Below are 27,525 nucleotides of genomic sequence, written 5' to 3'. Positions count from 1 at the left end.
TTTTTTTTTTTTTGCATTTGCACGGGATTGTGGGAGGAAGCGGAGCGCAGCCAGACACCCCGCCGCCCGCCCCCCCTTCCCCTCCCCCCTCCCCCAGCCGCCTTGTGCAAAGATGGCTGCACCGTGAGCGCAGAGGAGGAGGAGGCGGCGGCGGCGGCGGCGAGAGAGCGAGCACCCAGCGCCCGCACCCACCCCGGGGCCGCCCGGGACGCCCCCTCCTGAGCGCGCGCCCTCCCTTCTCTCTTGCAAGCGCCGGGGCAAAGGCGGAGACAGCGGGGTCCCTCCTACCCCCCTTTCCCTCCAGGGGGAACCCCCCTTCCCCCCTCCTTGGCTCGGCGGCTGCACCCCCTCCCTTGCCCGCCCCTCCGCCCCTGCCCCCTCCCTCCCCAGCCCGGGGCCTTCCCGGGCCTTTCGGCGGCTGCAAAGAAAAAGAGAGAGAGAGAGAGAGAGAGAGAGGGGAAAAAAAAGCAGCAGCGGAGGGAGCGGCGGTGGAGGAGAGCGCGCGCGCGCCCCCTCCCTCCCTCCCTCCCTCCCCCTCCCCCCAATTTCCACCGCGGCCAATTCATGGACAGGAACTACCCCAGCGCCGGCTTCGGGGACCCGCTCGGCGCCGGGGCGGGATGGAGTTACGAGAGGTCAGCGAAAGCTAGGTAAGGAGCCGAGGGTGGCCTGGAGGAAGGGGCCAAGGGGTGGGGGCCCAGCCGGGCCGGGCCTGGCCCGCCTGGCGACGCGTGCATCGCAAACTCCCCGCCGGCTTGCAAGGGAGCGGCCTTCCTCGGTTTGCAACAACGCCGCCGCCCCAGTTTGCAAATTGCAAACTCCGCCAAAGCCAGCTCCGGCATGCAAAGGGAGAGATGCAGCGGGAAAATGGGGGTGCAAAACAATTTCGGACGGAAAGGCCCTGGGAAGGTGGGAGGGACTGGCGAAGCAAGGCCTGGATTTCCCCCCATCCTTGGATTCCCGGCTTGCTGATCCCTCGTCCCTGCGCCGGGGGCTCCGCTCTTGCAAAGGTGGGATGGAAAGGAGAATTAGAACGCAGACCTGGGGGGCACCCCCCCTCCCGTCCTATTGTTCCGGGACTGCGCGAGGCCGCGCAACTCGGCCCCCCCCCCGAAATTCCGCGCGCAGAGTGGGCACGGGGCCCCGCCCCCTTCCCAAGCTGGGGTTCTGTGTGTGTAAGGGGGGGGGGTCCTGGAATCTGAGACACACCCCCTTTAGCTCCCCCACCCCCAAAGGCAGAGAATCCTAGCTGATGGCGGGGAGTGGAGTACTTGACCTCTTGAGTCCGAGCCATGAATTGGGGCCTTTGCAAGGGAAGATTCAGATGTTTCCCTGGTGTGTGGTTGTGTGTGTGAGCGTGGGCCCTGTTCGTGTTTAGTTGGTAGACTGCTCACCTGCGAATCAACCCCTTTCTTGCTGTTTATGTCCTGCCCTCACTCTTCACCTGTCCCCTACCCCTCCCCCGCCCCCTGGGTTTCCCACCTTGGCTGGGCATGACCCCACATGTGTTAGGATTTTCCATTTGGGACTTACCGCTCTGTATGTTTCCTTCCCCACGGGTTAGCTGGATAGTCGTTTGCACACATACCTGGCTTTGCGAGGGCCCATGCATTTGAACCTCAACCCCAGGGGATGGACGTTGTTCATGTTCGCACTTGTACCTGGTACTTTCCCTTAGTCCTATCCCTTCCCCAACCCCCATCCCAGCAGTTTGGGGAACAGCCTATCTCCTGCTCCAAACTCAGTTTGCACCACTCTGTGAGGTTCAGGGCCATGTGTTCCCACGTGTCTGCAGTAGAGTGGGCGTCCTTATGCACCTCTCAGGTTGACCCTAGGGCCTTGTGTCCTGGGGCAGGGGGTGGGCTCGGTAGGAGGTCCATACCTTTCACAATTTAAACTTGAGGCACTTCCTCTGACTCTTCACCCTCTTGTTTGTCTCGTCGCTGTGCTTGGCTGTTTGTAAACGTGAGACTCTCTGGCTCTATTCATGGGGGACTCGAGTGGGGAATGTTTCATTGCTCTTTTCGTTGGGTACCCCGATTGCCTTGCCTTCTTTCCTTTAGGGTCCAAAGTTCCTTAGGATAACCCCCAGTCAGCTGGAAGATTTACCCCCAACACCCCGGGGGATTTGCTGAGTTCCCTTCTCCTAGGGTAGCTTCGGAGGACACCCTAACATCTCTCCCTTCCCCCTAGCTTGGTCTATGGCAGCTCCAGGACCTCGCACCCCGAGACCGACATCTTACACCGCCAGGCCTACGCGGCCCCCCACCCACTGCAAAGCTATGCCACCAACCACCACCCGGCAGGTACGGCCCCCGTCCTGCCCCGTCTGGGCTGGCCCTCCCTCCGAGGCAGCTGGTTGGCTCCTGAAAGTTCCACCCCTCCTAATTGGCCGTGCCCTGCGTCTTGTCCCGCCCCTTGCTGCCTCTCCTCTGATTGGCTGCCTCTGAGGCTGCTGGTCCCTGCTCAATTTCACGCTGGATTCGTCCACCCTTGTCTCTGGCCCCGCCTCTTTCTCTCCAATTGGCCCCGTCCCCCTCAGCCCCCAAATCCCACCTTCTCTTCCAGGCTTTTCCTCCTATCTATCCCACCCCAATCCTTTCCCTCTGGGTTTGCCCATCCTCTTGGCTCCTTGGTTCTCTGAATTCGTTCTTCCTGATTCCTTTTTTGCTGATTGGTTGTAAGTCTTTGGACCCCCCCCCTTTTTCCCCTAGATTTACCCTCCCCATCAGTTCTTAACCCCTGTAGTCCTTACCTCTTTCGCTTCTGATTGGTTCCCTTCTTCCTGGGTGAGCCTGCAAGATTATATTGTCCCATTTGATCTTTAACTTTCCTGAGTGGCTCCTTTCCTTTTCTCCTTACAATTTTTAATTTTTCCCCCCTCCCTGGATCCTCCTTCTTTGACTCAACCCCTTTCTGCCTGTCCACGGGTCCTTCTAAGCGGCCCCGGTTACCCCATCCTTTCCCCTTCCTTACTAGAATTGCCCACATCCTTTTGTGTCTCCCCCGCCCCCCATAAGAACTCTGTCCTGTTGCACCCACTTCCTTCGATTCTGTTTTTTTGTATTTCTCTGCCTACCTTTCCTCTCCTGGGCTCCTTTACTATTGGAGTGCACTTCATCCTGCTTCTTGGCTGCCTTTTCCCTCATTGTCCTCGGCCCTGTTTCCTTAGCTTGGCTGTTCACTTTATCCTCTTTGAATCTCCCCCCTTTACTTCTTTGCCCTGACCCAACTTGCTTTTGACCTCTTCCTTTTCCCTTTCAACTGTGCCTGACAGCCCACTTAGCTGACTCTACCCCCTTGTCCTTGGCCAGGCCTCTCTGGACTATTCGACACTGGCCTCCACCACGCAGGGTCAGCAGGGCCAGACGCCTCCGTCATGAACCTCATCTCAGCCCTGGAGTCCCGGGGCCCCCAGCCTGGCCCCTCTGCCTCCTCTCTCCTCTCCCAGTTCCGCAGTCCTTCCTGGCAAACAGGTAAGCCCAGTGTTGGCCCAGAAGGACCAGGGTGGGGCTGGCATGTAGTCCACCCTGACCTATGGTCTTTTTCATCATCCCCAGCCATGCACACGCCAGGCCCCACGGAGCTCTTCATTTCAGGCGCCCTGCCGGGTTCCAGCACCTTTCCATCCTCCTCTGCCCTGTCAGCCTACCAGCACCCGGCTTCCTTCGGCAGCCGCCCCTTCCCAGTACCCTCATCCCTCAGCCTCCAAGACCCCCCGTTCAGTCCCCCAGCTAATGGGCTCCTGTCCCCTCATGACGTGTTGCACCTGAAGCCCTCACAGGCACCCACGGTGCCATCCTCGCTGGGCTTCGAGCGCCTGGCGGGGGGCGGTGTCCTGGGGCCCGCAGGTCTTGGTCCGGCCCAGACCCCTCCTTACCGCCCCGGCCCCCCAGACCCCCCTCCACCTCCCCGCCACCTCCCGACTCAGTTCAATCTGCTGGCTTCCTCTTCCGCTGCTGCCGCCGCTGCCGAACAGTCCTCCCCACAGCTGTACAACTTCTCGGGTGCTGCCCCAGGCCCCCCGCCGCCCGAACGGGCCCTGCCCCGCCAGGACACCGTCATCAAGCACTACCAGCGGCCAGCCAGTGCCCAGCCCCCACCGCCTCCGCCACCAGCCCATGCCCTCCAGCACTACCTGAGCTGTGGAGGCAGCTATCCCTCCATGGGCCACAGGGCTAACCTGGCCTGCAGCCCCCTGGGCGGTGGGGAGCCCTCCCCCGGTGCTGGTGAGCCTAGCAAGGCTGGGCCCAGTGGGGCTACGGCTGGGGCATCGGGCCGGGCTGCGGGCCCTGAGGCTGCTGGAGGAGGTGGAGCAGGGGGTGGTGGTGGAGGTTACCGTCCCATCATTCAGTCGCCCGGTTACAAGACGGGCAAAGGCGGTTATGGAGCAGCTGCGGGCGGTGCCAACAGGCCCCCACCACCCCGTTCAACTGCCACACCCAAATGCCAGAGTCTGGGTGGGCCGGCAGCAGCCTATGCCACTGGGAAGGCCTCTGGGGCTGGTGGGGCAGGGGGCCAAGCCTATTCCCCTGGTCAGCCCCAAGGGCTTCTAGGACCCCAGGCCTACGGGCAAGGGTTTGGAGGGGGTCAAGCACAGGACTTGAGCAAAGGCCCTAGCTACTCAGGGGGGCCCCCACAGCCTCCCAGTGGTCCGCCGCCTCCTGGCCTAGCCACGTGTCAGAGCTACTCCCCGGATCAGCTGCAGGGGCAGCTGTATGGGGTTCAGGGTGAGCCATACCCAGGGCCAGCTGCCCACTCCCAGGGGCTGCCCACAGCCAGCCCCTCGCTCAGCTACAGTACTGGCCATTCCCCAGCGCTCTCGGGTCATGGTGGTGGCTGGGGGCCCAGCTCACTGGGGGGTGGTGGAGAGGCCAGCCCTTCTCACATCATCCGCCCACTTCAGTCACCGCCTGCCCCCGGCCGCCCGCCTGGAGTCGGCTCTCCAGGAGCCCCTGGCAAGTACCTGAGTTCCGTCCTGGCCTCAGCCCCATTCCTGGCGCCTCCGGGAGCCGGCAGCTACACAGCCGGAGCAGGTGGCTACAAAGGCAAAGGGGATGGCTCGGAGCTGCTGGCTGGCCCTGGAGGGCCTCCTGCCGAGCGCACAGAAGATGAGGAATTCCTCATCCAGCATCTCCTGCAGGCACCTAGCCCCCCGCGGACCTCAGGGGCAGACGGCCTGGTGGGTGAAGATGGGGCAACGGATGCCTCCAAGGGACTTGGGGGTAGTGGTGGGGCCGGGGGACCACCGGGCACACCCTATGAGCTGGCCAAGGAAGACCCCCAGAGGTATCACCTGCAGAGTGTCATCCGTACTAGTGCCAGCCTCGATGAGGGTGCCACAGCAGCCCTGGAGCTGGGCCTGGGGAGGCTGAAGGAGAAGAAGAAGGGGCCAGAACGGGGCGGTGAGACCCCAGAGGGGCTGGCCACCTCAGTTGTCCACTATGGGGCAGGTGCCAAGGAGCTGGGGGCCTTTCTCCAAAAGAGCCCACCACCCCCACCTCCCACAGCTCAGCCTGCCCAGCCCACACCCCACAGCCTCCTCCTGGAGGCTGGGGGCCCTGACCTCCCACTGGTGCTGCCTCCTCCTCCTCCCCCGCAATTGCTCCCCTCAGTCCTCAGCCACGCCCCCAGCCCCTCTCCCAGTGCCCCCAAAGTTGGTGTTCATCTCCTTGAGCCAGCTACCCGTGACGGGGCCCCCCAGCCGCCACCGCCACCGCCCCCACCCCCGCCACCCATGCCCCTCCAGCTTGAGGCCCACCTCCGAAGCCATGGCCTGGAGCCTGGTGCCCCCAGCCCCCGCCTGCGACCTGAGGAGAGTCTGGAGCCACCAGGAGCCATGCAGGAATTGCTTGGGGCCCTGGAACCGCTGCCCCCGGGGCCTGGTGACACTGGCGTAGGCCCACCTAATACCGAGGGCAAGGATCCCTCAGGTGCCTATCGCAGCCCCAGCCCGCAGGGCACCAAGGCTCCCCGCTTTGTGCCACTCACGTCCATCTGTTTTCCTGACTCCTTGCTCCAAGATGAGGAGCGCAGCTTCTTTCCCACCATGGAGGAGATGTTTGGCGGTGGTGCAGCGGATGACTATGGCAAGGCAGGGCCACCCGAGGACGAGGGTGATCCCAAGGCGGGTACTGGGCCGCCTCCAGGCCCCCCTGCCTATGACCCCTATGGGCCCTACTGCCCCAGTCGGGCATCTGGAGCTGGGCCTGAGACGCCAGGCCTGGGCCTGGACCCCAACAAACCACCTGAGCTGCCCTCCACAGTCAATGCCGAGCCTCTGGGCCTGATCCAGAGTGGGCCACACCAGGCGGCCCCTCCGCCCCCTCCACCCCCTCCGCCGCCGCCGCCTGCCTCAGAGCCCAAGGGAGGCCTGACCTCGCCCATCTTCTGCTCTACCAAGCCAAAGAAGCTGCTCAAGACGTCCTCTTTCCACCTACTACGGCGCCGTGACCCACCCTTCCAGACACCCAAGAAGCTGTATGCTCAGGAGTACGAGTTTGAGGCGGATGAGGACAAGGCCGATGTGCCCGCTGACATCCGCCTCAACCCTCGGCGCCTGCCTGACCTGGTGTCCAGCTGTCGCTCCCGCCCAGCCCTCTCACCCCTGGGTGACATCGACTTCTGTCCACCCAACCCAGGCCCTGATGGCCCCAGGCGCCGTGGCCGCAAGCCCACAAAGGCTAAGCGTGATGGCCCACCCCGGCCCCGGGGGAGGCCCCGGATCCGCCCTCTGGAGGTCCCTACCACTGCAGGGCCAGCCTCAGCCTCCACGCCCGCTGATGGGGCCAAGAAGCCTCGGGGCCGGGGCCGGGGCCGGGGCAGAAAGCCTGAGGAGGCAGGGGGCACACGGCTGGAGCCCCTGAAACCACTTAAGGTGAGGGGGATTGGGGTCGGGGTGGCTAAAATTTAGAGATAGCAAAGGCCTGGGGCCACACTCCTTGGGTGCAGTGGGGGCTGTGGTTTATATTCCTGAAACTTTGAGGAGATTCCAGGCTCCTGCCATTGGAGAGCTCTGAGAATTGAGACTTCGGGGTTTTAGAGGGAGGCAAAGGGTTTTGGAGCTTGGGCCTTAGGTTCTAGGTCTTAAATGACTAGCGATTGCGGGTTTCTGGATTCGTGGGTTTTGTGGGAGGAGAGTCTGGAGGCTGAATTCCTGGGCTGGAAGCAGAAGGATCAGTGAGTGCTGAGGGAGGAATTCCAGTCCTATCCTGCTAGAACGTAAGGGAAGGGGTCTGTCGGCTCAAATTGTGGGGCTCCACAGGCTGAAAGTGTGAATTTGACCTAGGTCTTAAGTAAGGGTTTGGGTCCTGTGCTCTGGCTCTGAGCAGGGAGGGGACTCGGGGACCCCACTGTAGTGGATCCTGACTCCCTTCTGCCCCAACATCTAGATCAAGCTGTCCGTGCCGAAGGCCGGCGAGGGCCTGGGAGCCTCATCCGGCGATGCCGTCTCTGGCACTGACCACAACAGCCTGGACTCCAGCCTGACACGGGAGAAGATCGAGGCCAAGATCAAGGAGGTGGAGGAGAAGCAGCCAGAGATGAAGTCCGGCTTCATGGCCTCCTTCCTGGACTTCCTCAAGTCAGGCAAGCGTCATCCACCACTCTACCAGGCCGGCCTGACACCCCCACTCAGCCCCCCCAAGAGCGTGCCGCCCTCAGTGCCAGCCCGGGGCCTGCAGCCGCAGCCTCCTGCCGCCCCCACTGTGCCACACCCGCCTCCTGCTGGAGCCTTTGGGCTGGGAGGTGCGCTGGAGGCGGCTGAGAGCGAGGGGCTTGGGCTGGGCTGCCCTTCGCCCTGCAAGCGGCTGGATGAGGAGCTGAAACGCAACCTGGAGACGCTGCCCTCCTTCTCCTCGGATGAAGAAGACTCCGTGGCCAAGAACCGGGACCTGCAGGAGAGCATCTCCTCAGCCATCTCTGCGCTTGACGACCCACCCCTCGCCGGGCCTAAGGACACTTCCACCCCAGATGTGCCCTCCTTGGCAACTGAAGCTGTGGTGCCAGGCCCCCCCCCTCTCCCGGGGCTCCCTAGTGCCAGCAGCAATGGCACACCCGGTGAGCTCTGGGAAGACACTTTGGGGCCAGGCTGGGGCTTTACTGTTATTGAGGCTGCTGGGTACAGTTGTGCAGGTTGTGCTTTGTTTAAGAGGCATCATTCACGTTGTAGATGAAGTTGTTTTGTGTTTACAAAGGTAATTTGCCAATTGAGGGCAAACAAGTATTTTGAGAAAGGCATCATTTTCTAATTTGCCCACAGATGCTAAGTGGGCTAAGGTGCCCTGAGGTGGGATCTGGAGAATGCTGAGAGACAGAGCAGGTTAAGTGATGGGGACAGGTGGATGACATGGTGCTGAGAGAGCCTGTAAAACCAGCAGGTGATATGGGGCCTGAGAATGAGCTAGGGTTGAGAGAGGTATGGTAAATGGCAAAAAGATGTATTGGGGGCTGTAGGGAGAGACTTGGGGAGGAGGATAGTTTAAAGAGAGACTGGAACATTAATTAGTAGGGGTCTTTTGTGGTGGTAGAAGGGAAAGGCTGGGGGTACAGCAGGGTCTGGATGCTGTCCTGAGAGAGCCTTTGGACAAACCTTAATGTTCTTTGATGGGCGTGGAATAGAGGCATCGATTAGGAGAAGGGTGTTTGAGGCAGTTAATGAGGGGGCTTAAGGGCTCCAAGATGTTCTAGGGAATGGAGAGGACTTCTAGGAGATTGTAGAAAGTGGAAAATGGGGAGCAAGGAAGCCAGAGGGTGCGAGCTGAAGGGAGGCGTCAGGGCAGCAGTAAGAAATGCTGGGGGCTTCTGAACAGAGTATCAGGATTTGCTGAAATGGGAGCGAGCATTGGGTATAAGGACCTTGGAAGGGTCAGTAAGGCTCATAACTAAAAACACTGGGGTGGAGAAGAAGCGGTTTTAGAAGTTAGGAGGTACTTTAAGACGTTAGAGGGGCATGTTAATAAAACCCATGGGGAGTTTATGGGAAGCAGAGGGCATAAATGAAGCCTAGAGTAGAGAGTGGTTGAAGGAAAGGGCAGGGAAGATCTTGGATGGAGGAGGACAAGACCCCTGAGCAGGAAATGGGGAGGTAGAGGCGCAGAGGGAATGATTGGGGAATTGGGAGGGAAGATAAAAATTGGAGGGGAGAGTCAGCAAGGGCTTTGAAGCATCTAGGAGGTGTTCTGGGACTAAACTGGACATCAGGCACAGGTTTCCAGGTTACAGGGACTCAGAATTACCACTGGAGCTGGGAAGGGGTCTCAGGGAGGGACGTTGACGCAGCAGAAGGGTTTTGGGTGAGTTGAGGGGCTATTGGCATAGAAAGGGACAGGAGAAGAGGTGCTAGGGATGGTGAATGGCACTCAGAGACTAGGAGCCAGGGCAGGGCAGGGAGCTTTGGAGGGACTTGGGGCGACAAGGAGGAGATAGACTGGGGTGGGACACGTTGAAGGATGTGGTGGGATGAGGGACAACTGATTTTGATGGAGGGACATCAAGTCATGGTATTAGACCACAGTAAGGGACAGAAGGGGACAGTATGTAGAGGTGAGGAAAAGATGGGGAGGGCAGAGCACCATATCTGGGTAGGGAGGCTTATTAGGACATTGGAGAAAGAAGTTAATGGAATGTGGGCTTCCTGTGGCTGTCTGGGGACAAAAGTAGGTATGAAAAGTCTGGGAAGGCTACAGAGCCTGGCTGGCTCAGTCCGTGGAGCATGCTACTCTTGATCTAGGGGTTTGTAGGTTCACATCCCACGTTGGGTGTAGAGATTACTTTAAAATTTTTCAAAAAAAAGGGGGGGGAGGGGATGGGACAGGTGATCAGGGTCAGACATGAACTTTGATAGGACCAAGTGCAACAGCAGAAGAGTAAGAAGGGACTGAGTGGCATTGGAAGCACAGATGGGTGTTGGGGTGTGAGTTGAAGGAAAACAACTCTGGTTGATCCAAAGGGATGCGGGGGTGCAGAACAGTAAGAGGACTATGTTGGGGCCCTGGAGAAGAGAGGAGCCCAAAAAGGCTGGGAGCAGACACTGATTGACATTGGCCGCAAACCTTGGGGCCTCGGGGACCTCACTGTGGGGTCTGCCCTGACGTCCCTCTCGCTTCCCCCCACCCTCGCCAGAGCCCCCACTGCTGGAGGAGAAGCCACCACCCTCGCCGCCCCCTGCCCCGACGCCACAGCCGCTACCACCGCCCCCGCCACCCCCTCCGCCAGCCCTGCCCTCGCCGCCTCCGCTGGTGGCCCCGGTCCCCAGCTCACCGCCAGCCCCACCGCCCCTGCCCTCGCCTCCGGCCCCACCGCCACCCCCGGCGGCTACCACCGCCCCCGCCCCCGCCGTCGTGCCCGAGGAGCCCGCAGCCCCGTCCCCCGAGGAGCCGGAGCCGCCCGACGCCCGGCCCCTGCACCTGGCCAAGAAGCAGGAAACGGCGGCGGTGTGCGGGGAGACCGACGAGGAGGCTGGCGAGAGCGGCGGGGAGGGCATCTTCCGGGAGCGAGACGAGTTCGTCATCCGCGCCGAAGACATCCCTTCGCTCAAGGTGAGTCCTCTGCGCCCAGTCTGAAACCGGGACCCCGTGGCGGCCGAGGGGGGCGGGTGATGGAGCACCTGCCATCAGGTGCTCCATCTGATGGAGGCCCGGTGCTGGCAGAGGAACCCCTCCTGAGTTCGCAGGCTGATGGGGCTGGAACGTGCAGAGCATGCGCGAGGCTCAGAGATTGGGGGGCGGGGGTAGGTCCTGTAAGAAAACTGCATTGCTGGCGTGTATTACAGATATTCTGGGTGCTGGGGTTCCAGTAAAGAACAAGGCAGGTGCTGGTTGCAGTGAAGCTTGTAATTTAAGCCCACCAGCCAAGAGAAGGAGACTACTTTGCAGTATATGGAATAATGGTGAAACGTGAAACATTGTTAAAATGTATCTGTGGATACACGTACACACGCATAATCTGGAAATTTAGTAGCCAAGGATTTGAGACTATCAGGCCACATCTTAAACTCTTTTTGCAGATCAGCCCATTCTTTGCATCGAGTTACTCTCTACTCCAAGGGTTGGCAAATTGTGGCCTTCCTGGGCTGAATCCAGGCACTATTTTTATAAATAAAGTTTTATTGGCACACAATTCATGCCCATGCATTTAAAATCTTCTAGGGCTGCTTTTCCCATGCGATGCTAGAGTGAGGTAATTTAGGCAGAGCCTAGCTGACCCACCAACCCAAAAATCTGATCTGCTCCATTACAGAAAAAGTTTGCTGACCTCTGCTGTACTTGGTTCATTGGACAGATAGATTTGGATCAGAGGATTAATAGCATAGCACAGGGGTAGGTGGCATCAGGTGCGTCTCCCAAAACACAAAGCTGAGCGAGTGCATGGTAGGTTGGCAAGCCATTGTCACCTTTATGGTGACACCAAAGACTAGGGCCTTTCTTTATATTAGTCATGGTTGTGGATTGGGTATTGACTGTGGGCCAGGAACATGTTTGGCCCTTGAAATACATTATCATGTTTAATTTATTTTGGGGTATTGTTTCTTCAGATGGAGGTATCATGAGATGGATAATTATAAGGTTAACAACTGTTGTTATGCTTTGTTACTTGGTATGTTCTGTGACATGAACTTAATGTGTCTTTTACTATGTGATGTTTAATCGCTGTCTTATTGTAGAAAAAGCAGAGCAAATAGAATAATAGGACTGTATCCATTACTTAGCTTCCACCATCATCACCTCTGTGGCTAGTCCTGCTTTGTTGTTCTGGCACATTCTGCCCCCTGCCTTACCCTACCAGTTCCAGACATCATGTATTATTATCCATACCTTGTCATTTTTTTCGCATGGTGGTTGCTTCACCCAAAAGAACACTGGTAAAAGGTATATTAGGGAATTACAAAGTGAAATGCTAGGGTGAATAGACATGTTCCAAATACCCCACACAGCAATCACAAGACTCCCTGGTCCCTCCTTCTGTATCCCTAATGGTCCTTCTCACTCCCATAGTATATCTTGTGTACATTATTTCCTTTTTGGAGGGAGACAGGGGAAAAAGTCTTTATTTTAGAGAGAGTGGGAGAGAGAGTGCACAGCAGTGAGGGGCAGAGGGAGAGTGAGGAAAAAAATCTCAAGTAGGCTCTGTGCTCAGCATTGATGCCAGGCTCAATCACACGACCCTGAGATCATGACCTGAGCCAAAACTAAGAGTCAGACGCTTAACTGATTGTACCACTCTTGCGTCCCATGTTGTTTCATTTTAACTTTGTGACTTCTGAGGCTGTATCATCAACTGGGACGAGAGAGGAAGATATTGAATGAACAGCAACGATAAGAACAGCTTCCAACTCCCCAAGACAGGATTTGGGACACATCACAGTCAGAATTGAGTTTGATCTTTTTCTTTTCTTTTCTTTTCTTTTCTTTTCTTTTCTTTTCTTTTCTTTTCTTTTCTTTTCTTTTCTTCTTTCTTTCTTTCTTTCTTTCTTTCTTTCTTTCTTTCTTTCTGTCATTCTTAACTTTTTAAAATTAATTTAAAAAAATTTAGGGACACCTGGGTGGCTCAGTGGTTGGCTCAGGGCATGATCCTGGGGTCCTGGATTGAGTCTTGTGTCGGGCTCCCTGCATGGGGCCTGCTTCTCCCTCTGCCTGTGTCTCTGCCTCTCTCTCTCTCTGTGTCTCTCATGAATAAATAAATAAAATCTTTAAAAAAAGAAAGAAAAAAAAGAGAGTCGCATGCCCTACCAATCGAGCCACCCAGGTGCTCCCCTCCTTTTTTTATTTTAATTGTAGTAACCCTTTACACACCCTGAAATTTATCATTCTGACCATTTTTAAATGTATCATTCAGTGGCATTAAGCGTATTCGCATTGTTGTGCAACATTCACTGCTGTCTCCAAGTTTTTATTTATTTCTTGTAAGATTTTATTTATTTGAGAAAGAGAAAGCATGAGCATACACGGGTACGCACTCTCATGTAAGTAGAGAGAGAGCGGTGGCGGGGGGGTGTAGAGGGAGAAGGAGAAGCGGGCTCCCTGCTGAGCTGGAAGCCCAACGTGTAGCTTAATCCCAGGACCCCGCAATCATGACATGAGCGGAAGGCAGAGGCTTAACCAACTGAACCACTCAGGCATCCCTAAATTTTATCTTTATAATCACCTTTAGTGATAGGGATTACTCTTCCCGTTTTACTGGGAAGGAAACTGAGGTGCAGAGAGCTAAAGTAGCCTTCCTAGACTTTCATGGCTCAGGACCTGTTGGCCCCAGGATCCTGGGCTCTAGGCACCAGATTTAGCCTTTCTCTATACATTCTTTAAAAAAAAAAAAAAAGATTTTATTTATTTATTTTGAGAGACAGAGAGAGAGAGTCAGAGACATAGGCAGAGGGAGAAGTAGGCTCCCTCCTATGAGGGAGGGATGCGGGACTCGATCCCAGGACCCCGGATCATGACCTGAGCCAAATGCAGATGCTCAACCGGTGAACCATCCAAGGGTTCGTCTCTGTGTACATTCTATCAAACATTGACAATGGAAGTGGCAGATGTGGCTGGGCATCCAGCACTGGGCTAAAAGAACAGGGCTTTTACAGATGAGGAAATTCACGTCCAGAGAGAGGGACTCACTCGGCTGGTGGGTGCTGAACTGGGATTGGAGCCACAGCCATCTGACACCACCTCCCAGCTGGCACAAGGCCGGGGCAAGGACTCAGATGCTTAAAATACAACACGAGTATGTATTACAATGGGGGGAAAACACAGCCCCAGGCCTGAATTGCTCCTGTACACATTGAAGACTCGTTTGTGTGCTTGGGGTCAGGGCAGGCTGGTGGCATTGTTACCAAGAGCCCAGTTTTGGCGTTAACCTGACTGGATTAAATCCCTGCTGTTTCTGGGCTGGTGTCGACCCTTCCTGATCATTGAATTTCCTTATTTACAAAATAGGGGTGATCATATTAGTACCTCCCTCAGGTAACAGGAGGATCCAGACATTAAAGCTTGTTGAGTGCTCCGAGGAACCTTGGGTGGCACATAGTGGGTGTCCTATAAGCATTGCTTTGGTTGTTCATCTCTGCAAAACTTGTGAATTTTTTTCTTTTAAGGGCCGGCTAGTCAATATTTTAAGCTTTACTGGTCACAGGGTCTCTGCTACATATTCTTGCTTTGTTTTTATAATCCTTTAAAAATTAGGAACTGTTCTTAGCTTATAGATCTGTGAAAATGGGCAACAGGTCATAGTTGGTTCTAGAACAGTGGTAGCTAAATAGAAACATCATGAGCTGTATACATCATTTTGAACTTTCTTGTATCCGTGTTTAAAAAGTCAGAGGCGCCTGGCTGGCTCAGTTGGTAGAGACACAACTCTTGATCTCAGGGTCCTGAGTTCAAGCCCCACATTGGGCGTGGAGACTTCTTAAAAGACCAAAAGAATAGAGAATTTAAAAAGTTTAAAAATGGGGGAGATTAGCTACAGCAGTGTATTTTCTTTAACACAGCTTATTTGAAACAGTCATTTGAGCATGTAATCAACAAGAAAAAGCTAATGAGATGTTTTACATTCTTTGCATATCAAGTCTTTGAAATTCTGTGTATATTTATTTTATACTCATGGAACATATTCAAGGCAGCCGAATTAGCACAAGGCTAGTCTCCTCTCTGCTTCAGCTTCCTCACCTATAAAATGGGACATATAATATTAACTCCCAGTTCTTGGAGATGTGGAAGATTTAGCAGGATGTAGTGTGTAAGAGGTTGTTGGGTGGAGAAAAGTAGAGGGAGGGCAGTTCAGGTGGAGGGAACATCGTGCAACGTTTGTGTTGTGAACAAAAACACGGTGTACTTGTGATGTGTAGGGATTCAAGAGGTTGAGTGGCTGGATGGTGAGCACTGAGTCTGGGAAGATGAGCAGGTGCCAGGTCATGCTGGGGTGAGATCAATGGGCGCCTGCTTGAAAGTCCTCTTTCAAGGCAGAAAGCTGGCAGCTGCTTGGGCCCCTGGCCAGCAGGGAGGTGGCTGGGGAGGTGTCTAGGCCTGATTGCAGTCTACCACTGCAGTCCTGTGGTACTGACTTCCTCCTGGGTTAATGGACCATGAAGCTTTTTTTTTTTTTTAAAGTAGGCTCCATACCCAGCATGTAGCCCAACGCAGGGCTTGAACTCACAACCCTGAGATCAAGACCTGAGCTAAGATCAAGAGTCAAATGCTTAACGACTGAGCCACCCAGGTGCCCCAAAGTTTTCTTACTACTATCCCACTAAGTGCTTCTAGCTCATTCACATCCTGCTGCTTAACTGCCCTTGGTCTCTGGTTCTCAAGAATTCAAATTCCCAGAAGAGAATCTGATTGGTCCAGCTCAGCATTTGGGGCCAAGATGGGATTAATGATTTGCCTGTTGATTGGCTGTCTGGTCATATCTCCTCCAATCAGCTGTGGCTTCCATGGGGCAGGGCCTGTGGGTGGCTTAGCTTCCCTAGTGAGGGGGAGTGGGTGTGGCCAAGGATATGATTGACAGGAGAGGCGGGAGGGACAGCCTGAGGACTAACTGGCCCTGGTTGGAGATCAGACAAGGATGATGCCAGAGGTTGGGCCTGATGACTGCAGGGAGGAAGAGTGGTTTTGGGAAAACCACCAAATTCAGTTGGGATGTGGTGAGCCAAGGGGCCTGAGTACAGCTAGAGAATCTGCCAGTTCCTTAGAGGAGGCCAATTGGGTAGTGGGAGGAGACAGGGGTGGAGTTGGTCTCCCCTGGCTGGGAGAGTTACTCTGATGGCTTTCTCACAGGCTTCTGAGACTAGAATGGGGAAGGTCATAGTAACATTGAGATGGAAAAAAGCACCCGCTTTGTGGGGAGGCAGCACTGCAAATGCAAAAACCCAGGGATCAGAAAGTCTGGGGTTTATCTGCTGAACTAGGAGGGGTCTGGATGGCCTGCCGGGCAGGGGCAGGAGAAGAGAAAGGAAACTGAGGCAAAGTCTCACTGTGTCAGACTGTAGAGTCTGTACTAGGGGCCTTGGAAGGTTTCGGAGCAGAGCAGGATGTGGTCTGAAAGGAATTTCTCAATCCTTGGGCCTCTGACCTGGCTCCCTAAGGTCACCAGGAAGGAGGACTGGGAACTGTATGGTGGCCTGGAGGAAAGAACTTGGGGCCAGGGCACCTGCAACACTGTCTCATCCTGCCTCTTGAAACGTAAACCAGGAACCTTTTTAGACCTCATTGTCATCAGGTTATTGTAATCCCTTCTTTTCACTCCCCTCGTTGATCTGAGGGACACAGAGAAAATTGTGGATGTGAAAACAACTAACCCAAACTAAGAGTAGGCAGTGGATAGCTGGCACACAGACCCCAGGGTTACAGCTGCTGCCAGTGGCAGACATCATTAATTGATCTCTGCACTTCTCCTGCTGAGCCTGGTGTTCAACCATGACCAGTCAATTGGAATTGTCATCTGAATCCTGTTTATCACTTGAATGTAATTTCCTTGAATGCCAGGAGTAACTTTCATTCACCTGTAGGTTATCACAATACCTGGTACACATTTCTTGCTGCATCTTTTTTGTTTTTAAGATTTAATTAATTAATTAATTAATTCATTCATTCATGAGAGAGAGACTGCATGGGGGAGTGGGAGGAAGAGCAGAGGGAGGGATAAGCCAACTCTGCACTGTTTTGTTTTATTTTTAAAGATTTTATTTATTTATTCATAGAGATGCAGAGAGAGAGAGAGGCAGAGACACAGAGGGAGAAGCAGGCTCCATGCAGAGAGCCTGACGTGGGACTCAATCCAGGGTCTCCAGATCACGCCCTGGGCTGCAGGCGGCGCTAAACCGCTGCACCACTGGGGCTGCCCTGCACTGAGTGTTGAGCCCGATGTGGGGCGTGATTTCATGACTCAGAGATCATGATCTGAGCCAAAACCAGGATGCTCATCTGACTGAGCCACCCAGATGCCCATCACACGATTTACTGTGTTGTCCTTTGTCATTCCTTAGCCCCCTCACAGAAGACATTGTCCTTCCAGGACTTACTCAGATGTCACGTCTTCTAGGAAGCATTCTTGGATTCAGATTGCATCTGAGGTCCTTCTTTGAGGCTTCGGTAGTGTCTGGGGGTCTGCTGTTAGTGTGCCCATTACCTGGGATGTCATTGTGCCGTGTCTGGCTCTCCTGCTACTCCCCTTGCTCCCCAGATTAGACGTGGGGTCTGTCCCATATCCTTCAGTTTCCAGTGTCCAGCTGGGGGTCACACAAGTCTCTCAGGGTGGGGAGGTTATCTGAGTGTTGGAATGGAGATGGGGGAGCCTCATATTACTGTGCAAGCCTAGTTGTAGAGAGGTAGATGAAATAAGTGGTCTCGGATAAATTGTCACCTGCCTATTCTTGGCACAAGCCACAACCTCACCCTGTTTTATTTGCTTGTCTGTCTTGTCTCTGTAACAGAGACCTTGGCCAAGGCGATGTCAATCTCATTCACCACTGTCCCCACTGTCCCTGGGGTCCAGCGCAGTATCTGGAAAATGGTGGCTGGGTGCTCAGGAGCTGTCATTACTTTAAATCACCACAGAGGCCTGGTGCCGTAAAGTTGTGATAACTAAAACTTGGTAGCACAAGAACACACGGCTTGTTTGAGAGCATTGGGTAAGCCACGGGAGGACATGGCCAGATGCCAGCGGCCTCCCTGGGACTGAGAACATCATAGGGCCAGAAGATATGTGCCTGCCAGTATTCATTGATATTTGTTCGTGAGAATGCCCTTTTCTCTAAGAGGATAGAGAAAGGGGGACCTCGGATCTGGAATTGGGGGCGGGAAGGGCAGGAATGAGGGCTGACCTTGCTGGCCTCACTGCACCCCTCTTCAGCTGGCATTGCAGACGGGGCGGGAGCCCCCACCCATCTGGCGAGTGCAGAAAGCCCTGCTGCAGAAATTCACTCCAGAGATCAAGGACGGGCAGCGGCAGTTTTGTGCTACCAGTAACGTAAGCCTGCAGGGAGTCATGAGGACTGGGGGAAGCCTAGAGGGAGTGGTGGCCAAAAGCCCAGGGTCCCCCATCATGCATGGCTGTGATTCACCCCTAGTCTAGGGGGCATCCAGAAGGGGGTTTCCACATCCAGCAGGCTCTGGCAGCTGCTGTCCGGGGTCGGGGTGGGGTTGGAGGGGAATCTTAGGTATCTATCAGCCTGCCTGGCTGCAATGGATGAAGGTATTCCTCACGTACCTCTTTCTCTCCATAGTATTTGGGGTACTTTGGGGACGCGAAAAACCGGTATCAGCGCCTTTATGTAAAGTTCCTGGAAAACGTCAACAAGAAGGATTATGTGAGGGTCTGTGCTCGGAAACCCTGGCACCGGCCCCCAGTGCCTGTCAGGTACTGTGGGGGCTGTGGGGCAGGTGGTGTGCAGGGTGAACAGGCACAGAGGGGGCTGGAACCTTCCAGAGACAAAGTAGAAGCCCGCAGAGCGGACACAGGGTGTGGGGAACAGAAAGACCCAGGTCTGGGGCTGGGGGAGACAGACACTCAGCAGAAACAAAGGGCAGGAAGTCAGGCTGGTTCTGTGCTCAGAGCTGTGGGCTAGATGGGGATCTCAGGAGGAGAAGGTGGGCTTCTTAGGGCTGCTGACTGCTTGCTGTCCCTCCTGTGTCCCCTTCCAGACGCTCCGGGCAGGCCAAGGGCCCCGCGTCTGCTGGGGGCAGCTCTGCACCTCCTCCCAAGGCCCCGGCACCACCTCCTAAGCCAGAGACTCCCGATAAGACAATAAGCGAGAAGCCCCCAGAGCAGACACCCGAGACAGCTGTGCCCGAGCCCCCTGCTCCTGAGAAGCCATCTCCACCGCGGCCTGTCGACAAGGAGAAGGAGAAGGAGCGGGTGACCCGTGGGGAGCGGCCACTGCGGGGTGAGCGGAGCGCAGGTGGGCGGCAGACTCGGCCTGAGCGGAGCCTCACTGCGGGACAGCCTGCCACCTCCCGGCTGCCCAAGGCCCGGCCCACCAAGGTGAAGGCTGAGCCGCCCCCCAAGAAGAGGAAGAAGTGGCTGAAGGAGGCTGCAGGCAATGCCTCGGCAGGCGGGGGCCCACCTGGTAGCTCCTCGGACTCAGAGTCATCCCCAGGAGCACCCAGCGAGGATGGTGAGGCTCTGGGCAACCACAGGGCAGGTGGGGAAGCATGGGGAAGGGAACCCGGGGCATCAGGAGGAGGTGTGGGTAAGTGCAGTCCACAGGCTTCCAGGCAGTGTTGGTGAGATAGCAACCAAAATTGGTAAATTAAAATAATAATACTGTCAATCATATGGCCCTAGCTGGGGTGGGCATCTTCTCTAAGTTCTTTACCCAAATTAACTTGTGTAATGTTTATAGCAGGGCTACAGAGTAGATGCTGTTATTTCTTATTTTTTTAATTCTTTTTAAAAAGATTTTACTTAATTGAGAGAGAGAAAGGGAACATGAACAGTGGGGAGGGGCAGAGGGAGGGGAAAAGTAGACTCCCCCCTGAGCATGGGCACCATCTCACAACGCTGAGACCCTGGGATCATGACTCCAGCTGAAGTGGAGAGCCGGGCTCCCAACTGACTGAGCCACCCAGGTGCCCCAGGGGTAGCTCTTTTAATGGGGACTAAGCATGAAGGCAGTCAAATGAGAGCAAGAGAGTTCTCTTTCCATCAAAGCCCTAATGTAAGTGTAAGTAGTGGTTTCCTAGAAATAAGAGCATCTTCTCCAGGTTGTCCAGGGTCCCAGGTTTCTTTCTTCTTGTTGCTCTGTCTTCCCCCAGCGTGCTGTCCTCAAGCACCTGGTCCAAAGCAGCCCAGCAGGCCCAAAGCCGCAGTCCCTGAGTCCAGTGGGAAGGGACTCAGGGACCAGGGAATGGCTGGACCTTTCTTTTAAGTCGCCAGGTCTGGGAGTAGCCCATATCCTGTCTCTCCTGTCCCATTGAACATAACTTGGTCACTTGACCACACCTGGCTGCAAGGGAGCCTGGGAAATGTAGTCTTTTAACTGGGCAGGCAGATGCTAAATCAGGCCAGATGGAAACCGTTAAAGGCAGGTCTAGAAAGGCCCAGATTTGCAGGTCTTTCCTTCTCTGGCCCTCAATTTTCTTTTTCTATTTCTTTTTTTTTTTTTTTTTTTTTATGATAGGCACACAGTGAGAGAGAGAGAGGCAGAGACACAGGCAGAGGGAGAAAGAAGCAGGCTCCATGCACCGGGAGCCTGACGTGAGATTCGATCCCGGGTCTCCAGGATCGCGCCCTGGGCCAAAGGCAGGCGCCAAACCGCTGCGCCACCCAGGGATCCCTCTTTTTCTATTTCTTAAGTGATTTACAAAGTTAATTAACATGCTGTGTAGTTCACCTGCTTACAACATAAAATTCAGTGGCTTTTTAATTAATTAATTTTTAAAAAATACTTTTATTTATTCATGAGAGACACAGAGAGAGAGAGAGACAGAGACGCAGGCAGAGGGAGAGGCAGGCTCCACACAGGGAGCCCGATGTGGGACTCGATCCGGGGTTTCCAGGATCATGCCTTGGGCCGAAGGCGGCGCTAAACCGCTGGGCCACCCAGGCATCCCATCAGTGGCTTTTAGTAGAGTCCTAGACTTATCTGTCCACTTTGGCAGTCAATTTTAGAACACTTCAATACCCCAAAAAGAAACCATGTATCAAAAAAGAAAAAAACATGTATCATCCATTGGGTATCACTCCCCATACTCCCCTCCCCCCAGCCCTAAGTGACCTGTCATTTACAATCTCTGTGGATTTACCTGTTTTGGACACTATGAGTAAGTGAATCATACAACATATAGTCTTTTGTGATTGGCTTCTTTCACTTAGCATAACATATTTTAGGTTCATCCATGTGAGATGTATCAGGGCCTCCTTCCTTTGTTTTGGCTGAATAATATCCCACTTTGTGGATAGACCACATTGTTTTGTTTTTTTTTTTTTTAAGATTTTATTTATTGGGCAGCCCGGGTGGCTTAGCGGTTTGGCGCCGCCTTCAGCCCAGGGCCTGATCCTTGAGACCCAGAATCGAGTCCCACATCGGGCTCCCTGTGTGGAGCCTGCTTCTCCCTCTGCCTGTGTCTCTGCCTCTCTCTCTCTCTCTCTCTGTCTCTCATGAATAAATAAATATTTTTATTCATGAGAGACAGAGAGGCAGAGACATAGGCAGAGGGATAAGCAGGCTCCCTGCGAGAAGCCGGATATGGAACTCGATCTCTGGGTGGGGATCACCCCCTGAGCCAAAGGCAGATGCTCAACTACTGAGCCACCTAGGTGTCCCTGAACCCCATCTTCTTATGGGAGCAGTTACCCTACCAAGGGTCAATATGGGTCTGAGACTGTCTGCCCTCAGCCCATTCAACCAGGAGCTCTTCTAGGGCAGGATGAGCATGACTCATGCCTGGATGTCCTAAAGCCTTCATTCAGCCCAGGAGCCCTTAGAACTAACCCTTTTGGTTGTCTGAGAGCAGTGACCCTCCATGTGCCAGAAGCTGATGCTTTCTCCTTTCTTTTATTCATGATAGAAGTTCTAGAGAGACGTTGTAGTGACCTTCCTCTCTCTTCCTCTTGTCTGCTCCCATTTGGCTCTGTGAGCCCTTTCAGTACATATTTATTGAGTACCTACTTCATGCCATGAACGAGGTTCCAGCAGTGAACAGAATAAGCAAAAATATGTATCCTCATGGGAGCTTACAGTCTAGCTGGGGGAGTCTATCAGATAAACATGTTATGTAACAAGAACACAAAACAATGTGAAAAATTATCAGCGTAAGGCTGGCCAGTCTTAAATGCAGTTAAGAAAAAGCATTTCTGGTGAAGAGGGTCCAGGTGGTATAGAGGGTGATGTTTTCAGGGGGTGGGGGATTTGGGGAAGGCTTCTGGAAATGACACTGGAGCAGAGATCTGAGTGCAACAGGGTTGGGGTTGGGTGACTGGGAGAGAGAACATTCCAGGCTGGGTGTGTCTGGGGATCAGGAAGGAGGCCAGTGGCTGGAGCAAGTGAGTAAGAGGAGAGGGTGAGAAGTGAGGGCAGAGGAAGAACAGGACCAGATCTTGGAGGGACAAGAGGCCTGGGGCTTTGTGGTCCCACTGGAAGAATTTTACCCTGAGCCAGACATGAGCCATAGGAGGGTTTGGGCCAAGGCCTGGTGGGGTGTGATTGCCACTGACAAGTGGTCACTCTGGCCCCTGCAAATGGCTGTCACCAAGGACCCTCTGTGAGGATAAGTCAAATGGATATTTCTCAGGCCTCTTCCTAGGGGATGTTTTAGGGCCGTTCATGGCTGTTCTGCTTCTCTTTTCTCCCTGATGCTCCTTCTTGGGTTTTGTGTGAGTGTCCCTCATGTCCTGACCTTGGCCTTGTGGCTTCACCTCTCACTTGGCAGTCTCAGCTTCCCAGTGAGCCTCACTAGTTTCTTTCCCCTAGCCCTCGCTCTAGATCCCACTGAGTTCCTTGTCCTACTTTCCCTACCTCAGGGCCAGCCTCACTGACTACTCAGTTAGCAGACCAGATCTCTAGGTCTCTTTGCTCCCTCATCTCCACAGCTGAGAAGTCCCCGGCTCTGCGCCCTCCCCATGCCCTGACTGTCCCCAACTCTCTGCTCTTTCCCGCAGTCCCTGTCAGACACTGGCCTTCCTATCTTCCTGCTCGTCGATCTCTGGATCCTGTCCCTTATGGTCCTGCTACTTCCTTATCCTTTTTTTTTTTTTTAAGATTTATTTATTTTTAATTAATTAATTATTTTTTTAAAGATCTTATTTATTCATTCATGACAGAGAGAGAGAGAGGCAGAGACACAGGCAGAGGGAGAAGCAGGCTCCATGCAGGGAGCCCGACCTGGGACCCGATCCCAGGGCCTCAGGATCACGCCCTGGGCCAAAGGCAGGCGCTAAACTGCTGGGCCACTGGGGCTGCCCTATTTTTTTTATTTTTTGTTTATTTTTATTTATTTTTATTTATTTTTTATTTTTTTTATTTTTTATTTTTAAAGATATTTTTTATTTATTTGAGAGAGAAAGAGAGAGAGAGCAAGCAGAGGGGAGAGGTAGAGGGAGGAGGAGAGGCAGACTCCCTGCTGAGCAGGGAGCCTGATGTGGGGCTGTATTGAAGGAGCCTGAGGTCATGACCTGGACCGAAGGCTGACGCTGAACCGAAGGCTGACACTGAACCGACTGAGCCACCCAGGCATCCCCAAGATTTATTTATTTCTTTGACAGAGATTGCGCACAACCGGGGGGGCGGCAGGCAGAGGGAGAGGAAGTTAGCAGGGAGCCTGACTCAAGGCTAGATCCCAGGACCTAAATGAACCTAAACTGGAGCCAGATGCTTAACCAACTGAGAGGCCCAGGCACCCCCATCCTTATCCTTTCCTATTGTGGTCCATTACACTGGCCTCTGGTATCCTTCTCCTGATCCGTCCCCTACATAGTCTCAGAGGCATCTTTTTACACTTAACCCTTGCTCCTTTCCTCCTCATAGCTCTCCCATGGCTCCCTGGTACCCACCGCAAAAGCCCCCGTCCTCTCCACCTCATGTTGGAGGCTTTGTGTGGTCTGACCTACATGGACCTGTGCAGTCTCACCTCTCACCTCCCACCTCCTCCCTCAGTCTTGCTCTTTGTGATCTGCTCTCTCTGAGTGGATTCACTGGTTTGGAAACCAATTATGCTGCTTCTTTAGACTTTACTGAAGCTACACTGAACTAGTCAAACGTGAGGTTCACTGGCCCGGAATGCTCTTTCCTATCAGTTAAGACTTAGCTCTTGTGTGACCTTGAACCAGCCTCCCCTGGATTGCCAGGCCAAACTCATTACAATCAATGCCTGTGACTCCACCATTACAGCATATCGCGTTGGTACTTGTTGGTCTTCTCCTGTGGACTCAGAGCTCCCTGAGCAGCGATTTCTCTCCAGCCCTGGTACTTAGAACACCATCTGCCACCCGTTCACTCAGATGGACTTGGAATAATGAGCTCATGTCCCATCTCTCCCCCCAGAGCGGGCGGTACCCGGGCGTCTGCTGAAGACCCGGGCGATGCGGGAGATGTACCGGAGCTATGTGGAGATGTTGGTGAGCACAGCTCTCGACCCAGACATGATCCAGGCCCTGGAGGACACACATGGTGAGCTGAGGCCTGGGGAAGGAAGGTCCCCTACTCCTCCTTGGTCCCCATGCATTGCAGGGCTTCAGCTCTTCTGATGCCCCTCCTGGTCTTTCAGACGAGCTGTACCTGCCACCCATGCGGAAGATTGACGGCCTCCTGAATGAGCACAAGAAGAAAGTCCTGAAGCGGCTGTCGCTGAGCCCAGCCCTGCAGGTGCTTGTGGGGTCTGGGCTGGAGGGGTCTGGGGCCCAGTGGTCAGAGATGGGAGAGATGGGTATAAGTCAGCCAGGGAGGTCCTCTCAGAGCATCAGGCCCTGGAGGGGGCAACCATTGGAAGGATTGGGCTTGGCCAGGAGCAAAGTTGATTCCTAGCACCCTTGCACACCTACATGGAAGGGATTTGGTGGATGTGGAGAGGTCTCGGGGGTGGGGGGGCAGCTAGGAAGGTCCAGCAGAGTTTACGGAGCACAAGTTTACAGAAAATAGCTGGATGAGGCCTTGCTGGGGGGCAGGGGCAAGCGGATTCTGATGGCTTCCCTGTCGTAGAATGGGCTTTTTAACATCTCAGGCTTCAGTATTAAGTCATCCGTAAAATTTCCTTTCTGGAATGGCCCAGGATTCTGGAATGGAATATTTGGGCAGCTTTGAAAATTCTGATGGGGACCGTTGTGTGGTGCTGAGAATTAGAAGATAGAGTGTGAGGGCAACAGAATTCTGGGATGGAATGTGAGTCTAGGCTTAAAGTTTCCAGATGGATTTTGGTCTGGCTCTGGGAATTCCGGGATGGATTTTAGGCTGACTCAGAAAATTCTTGGTGGGATGTTAGTCTCTCAGACAACGTGGGATAAAATATCCATCTGGTTCTAGAACTCTGGGTGAGATGTTGGGATAACTGAGAATTCAGGGATTGAGAGTTGAGTCTGTTTCTGAGAGGTCTGGGTGGGATGTCATCCTAGGGTTCACATTTCTGTAGTAGACTATCAGGATGAGGGCAGCCCCAGTGGCTCAGCGGTTTAGCACTGCCTTTGGCCCGGGGCCTGATCCTGGAGGCTTGGTATTGAGTCCTGTGTCCGGCTCCCTGCATGGAGCCTGCTTCTCTCTCTGCCTCTGCCTCTCTCTCTCTGTCTCTGTCTCTCTCTCCATGTCTCTCATAAATAAATAAAATCTAAAAAAAAAAGAGAGAGAGAAAAAAAGAATATCAAGATGAATCTGAGAAATTATGGGATGGTTTAGAATTCTGAGATTGTCAGCCTGGCACTGGGGATTCTGGATTTTAGGCTATCTTTCAAAGTTTTGAATAGGATATTAAGCTGGGGCTGAGAATCCTGGGTGGAATATTAGGGCTCTCTGAGAATCTTGGGCTGAGTCACAAAGCATATTATAGGGGTCATGAGACAGTCCGAGGCTCCTCTGCCTGAGTCTGAGATTCCCAAGTATCTCCTGATTTGTAGCCTGAGGGAAACTGAGGTATCTGATCATTTGGTAATCTGAGAACTGAGTGGTGGATTTGGAGTGTGTGGGTCCAGGGGGACGTCCCACTGACCGGTCGTCTTCCCACAGGACGCCCTGCACACGTTCCCCCAGCTACAAGTGGAGCAGAGTGGGGAGGGCTCCCCTGAGGAGGGGGCTGTGCGGCTGCGGCCAGCTGGGGAACCCTACAACCGCAAGACGCTCAGCAAGCTCAAGAGGAGTGTGGTCCGAGCCCAGGTGGGGCCGGGAATGGGCGAACTGTGTGGGCAACGGGGGTGGGGTGGGGAGCGATAGGGGTAGGGGAGGGCTGCCCTATGCTGGACAGTGGGGTGAGGCTTTTCTGCTCCATCTGTCCAGGAGTTCAAAGTTGAGCTGGACAAGTCAGGATACTACACGCTCTACCACTCACTCCACCACTATAAGTACCACACTTTCCTGCGCTGCCGGGACCAGGTAAGCCCATCTGTAGCACGCGTCACCCTGGGACTCCGCCCCACAAGCTCTGCCCTGGACCCAGGGGCCCGAGCCCGTAGCACCTCCTCCCTCAAAGCAAGGGTCCAGTCCCCGCAGCCTTTCCTCTCTCACACTCAGGAGCCCAGGCCCACAGCCTCCTCCTCCCCCAGACCCAAGAGTTTAGCTCCCAGCCCCCTTTCCCTGGAATATTGATCCCTAGACTCCCCAGGCCCTGGTAGCCACTTGCCCCAGCTCTGTTTACTGCCCTGCAGACCCTGGCCATCGAGGGCGGTGCTGAGGACCTGGGTCAGGAGGAGGTGGTCCAGCAGTGCATGCGGAACCAGCCATGGCTGGAACAGCTCTTCGACTCCTTCAGCGACCTGCTGGCCCAAGCACAGGCCCACAGCCGCTGCGGGTGACCCTTCCCAGCCTGGGGGAGCCACCGCTTCCATGAACGGAGAATTGGGACAGAACTGTGTCCTCAGGAGCTAACCCCTAGGCCCCTGTCGCCAGGGAAGGGGGGGGGTCATTGGTCAGGGTGTGTCCATGCTGCCCCCACAGGGCAGGGTTCAAAGTTCGACTCCTCCCCTCTCCCACGCTCCTTCCACTCCCTCCCCAGCCTCCCCCTGTCCGGTGTACAGAGAAATTATTTATATATATGTATAAATGTCTATTTAGTAACGGTTTCCCTCCCCATCTCGCCCTGATCCCCCCTCCACGGCCACAGCCCCGCCCCCTCCACCTTGTACATAATGTATAGGAAAAGTCTATGTATGATTGAGGGGGGTGGGGTGGCTTCAGAGAGCTGGGGGACCCCCTCTCCCCCAACCCCCCCCTCACAGGCCAAGATCTTTGCTAAAGGCCATTCCCTCCCCAGGGCATTCGGCATCGGGTGGGAGGGGGGAAGACGCATCTTGTTAATTATTTTTAATCTTATTTATTGTACATACCTGGGGCGGGGGGCTGGGGAGGTGGAGGGGGTCCCCTCCCTTTGGCCCTCCCGCTCCTTTTCTACTGCGATCGTCTGTGTCTGCCCCCCACCGTCCTATCCCCTTGTCGTCTGGATGTGGTTCTATTTTTTATCCGTCTCCTCTCCCCTGCCCCTCTCTCTCTAACCCCTCTGCTCCTACCTCCCGACCACCCTCTGTCTCTTGCTCTTTCTTGGGCTTCTGTACAACTCAACTTGTATACACTGTGTACACACAACCAGCCAAACGAAAACCCAACAGCAAACACTTTATCGGCCGGCTGGAGTGCCTCTGTCCTGCGGCGTCTGGGTGGGTAGAGGGGTGGCACAGGCACAGCATGTCTGGAACCGGGACATGGCCTCTCTGGGGCCCTAGAAGTGGCTGGGCAAGGGTGGTTGTTTCCGTTACGTCTTGCCGTGTAAAATGAGTCCACCCTCGAATGTAGTGACTTACAACAAGAATTGTTTATCCTATGGTTTCTGAGGATCAAGAATTGGGGAGCAGGTCAGCTGGGTGGTACCATCCAGGGTCTGTTGTGAGGGTACACTCAAGTCTGCCAGA

At 54.5% G+C, this 27,525-nt stretch overlaps 1 protein-coding gene and 1 long non-coding RNA gene across 2 annotated transcripts in view; one reads left to right on the top strand and one right to left on the bottom strand.

Moving 5' to 3' along the window:
• LOC125752465 (uncharacterized) overlaps positions 1-27,525 on the bottom strand; it is a 148,849-nt gene that overhangs the window by 27,197 nt on the left and 94,127 nt on the right. The gene's annotated exons all lie outside the window — the stretch shown is intronic.
• On the top strand, positions 92-27,236 carry PRR12 (proline rich 12). The gene is made up of 14 exons (XM_025424245.3): positions 92-650; positions 2,194-2,306; positions 3,315-3,476; positions 3,561-6,877; positions 7,392-8,058; positions 10,123-10,538; positions 17,836-17,952; positions 18,209-18,342; positions 18,627-19,099; positions 23,966-24,091; positions 24,189-24,286; positions 25,634-25,780; positions 25,901-25,996; positions 26,269-27,236. The coding sequence occupies exons 1-14, from the start codon at positions 565-567 to the stop codon at positions 26,413-26,415; spliced, it is 6,099 nt and encodes a 2,032-aa protein (XP_025280030.1). The 5' UTR covers positions 92-564; the 3' UTR covers positions 26,416-27,236.

Source organism: Canis lupus, chromosome 1 (genome assembly GCF_003254725.2).
Source record: "Canis lupus dingo isolate Sandy chromosome 1, ASM325472v2, whole genome shotgun sequence".
NCBI classification, from domain to species: domain Eukaryota; kingdom Metazoa; phylum Chordata; class Mammalia; order Carnivora; family Canidae; genus Canis; species Canis lupus.
Note: the sequence above shows the minus strand (reverse complement) of the source record. Positions and strands in the feature narration are given on the sequence as shown.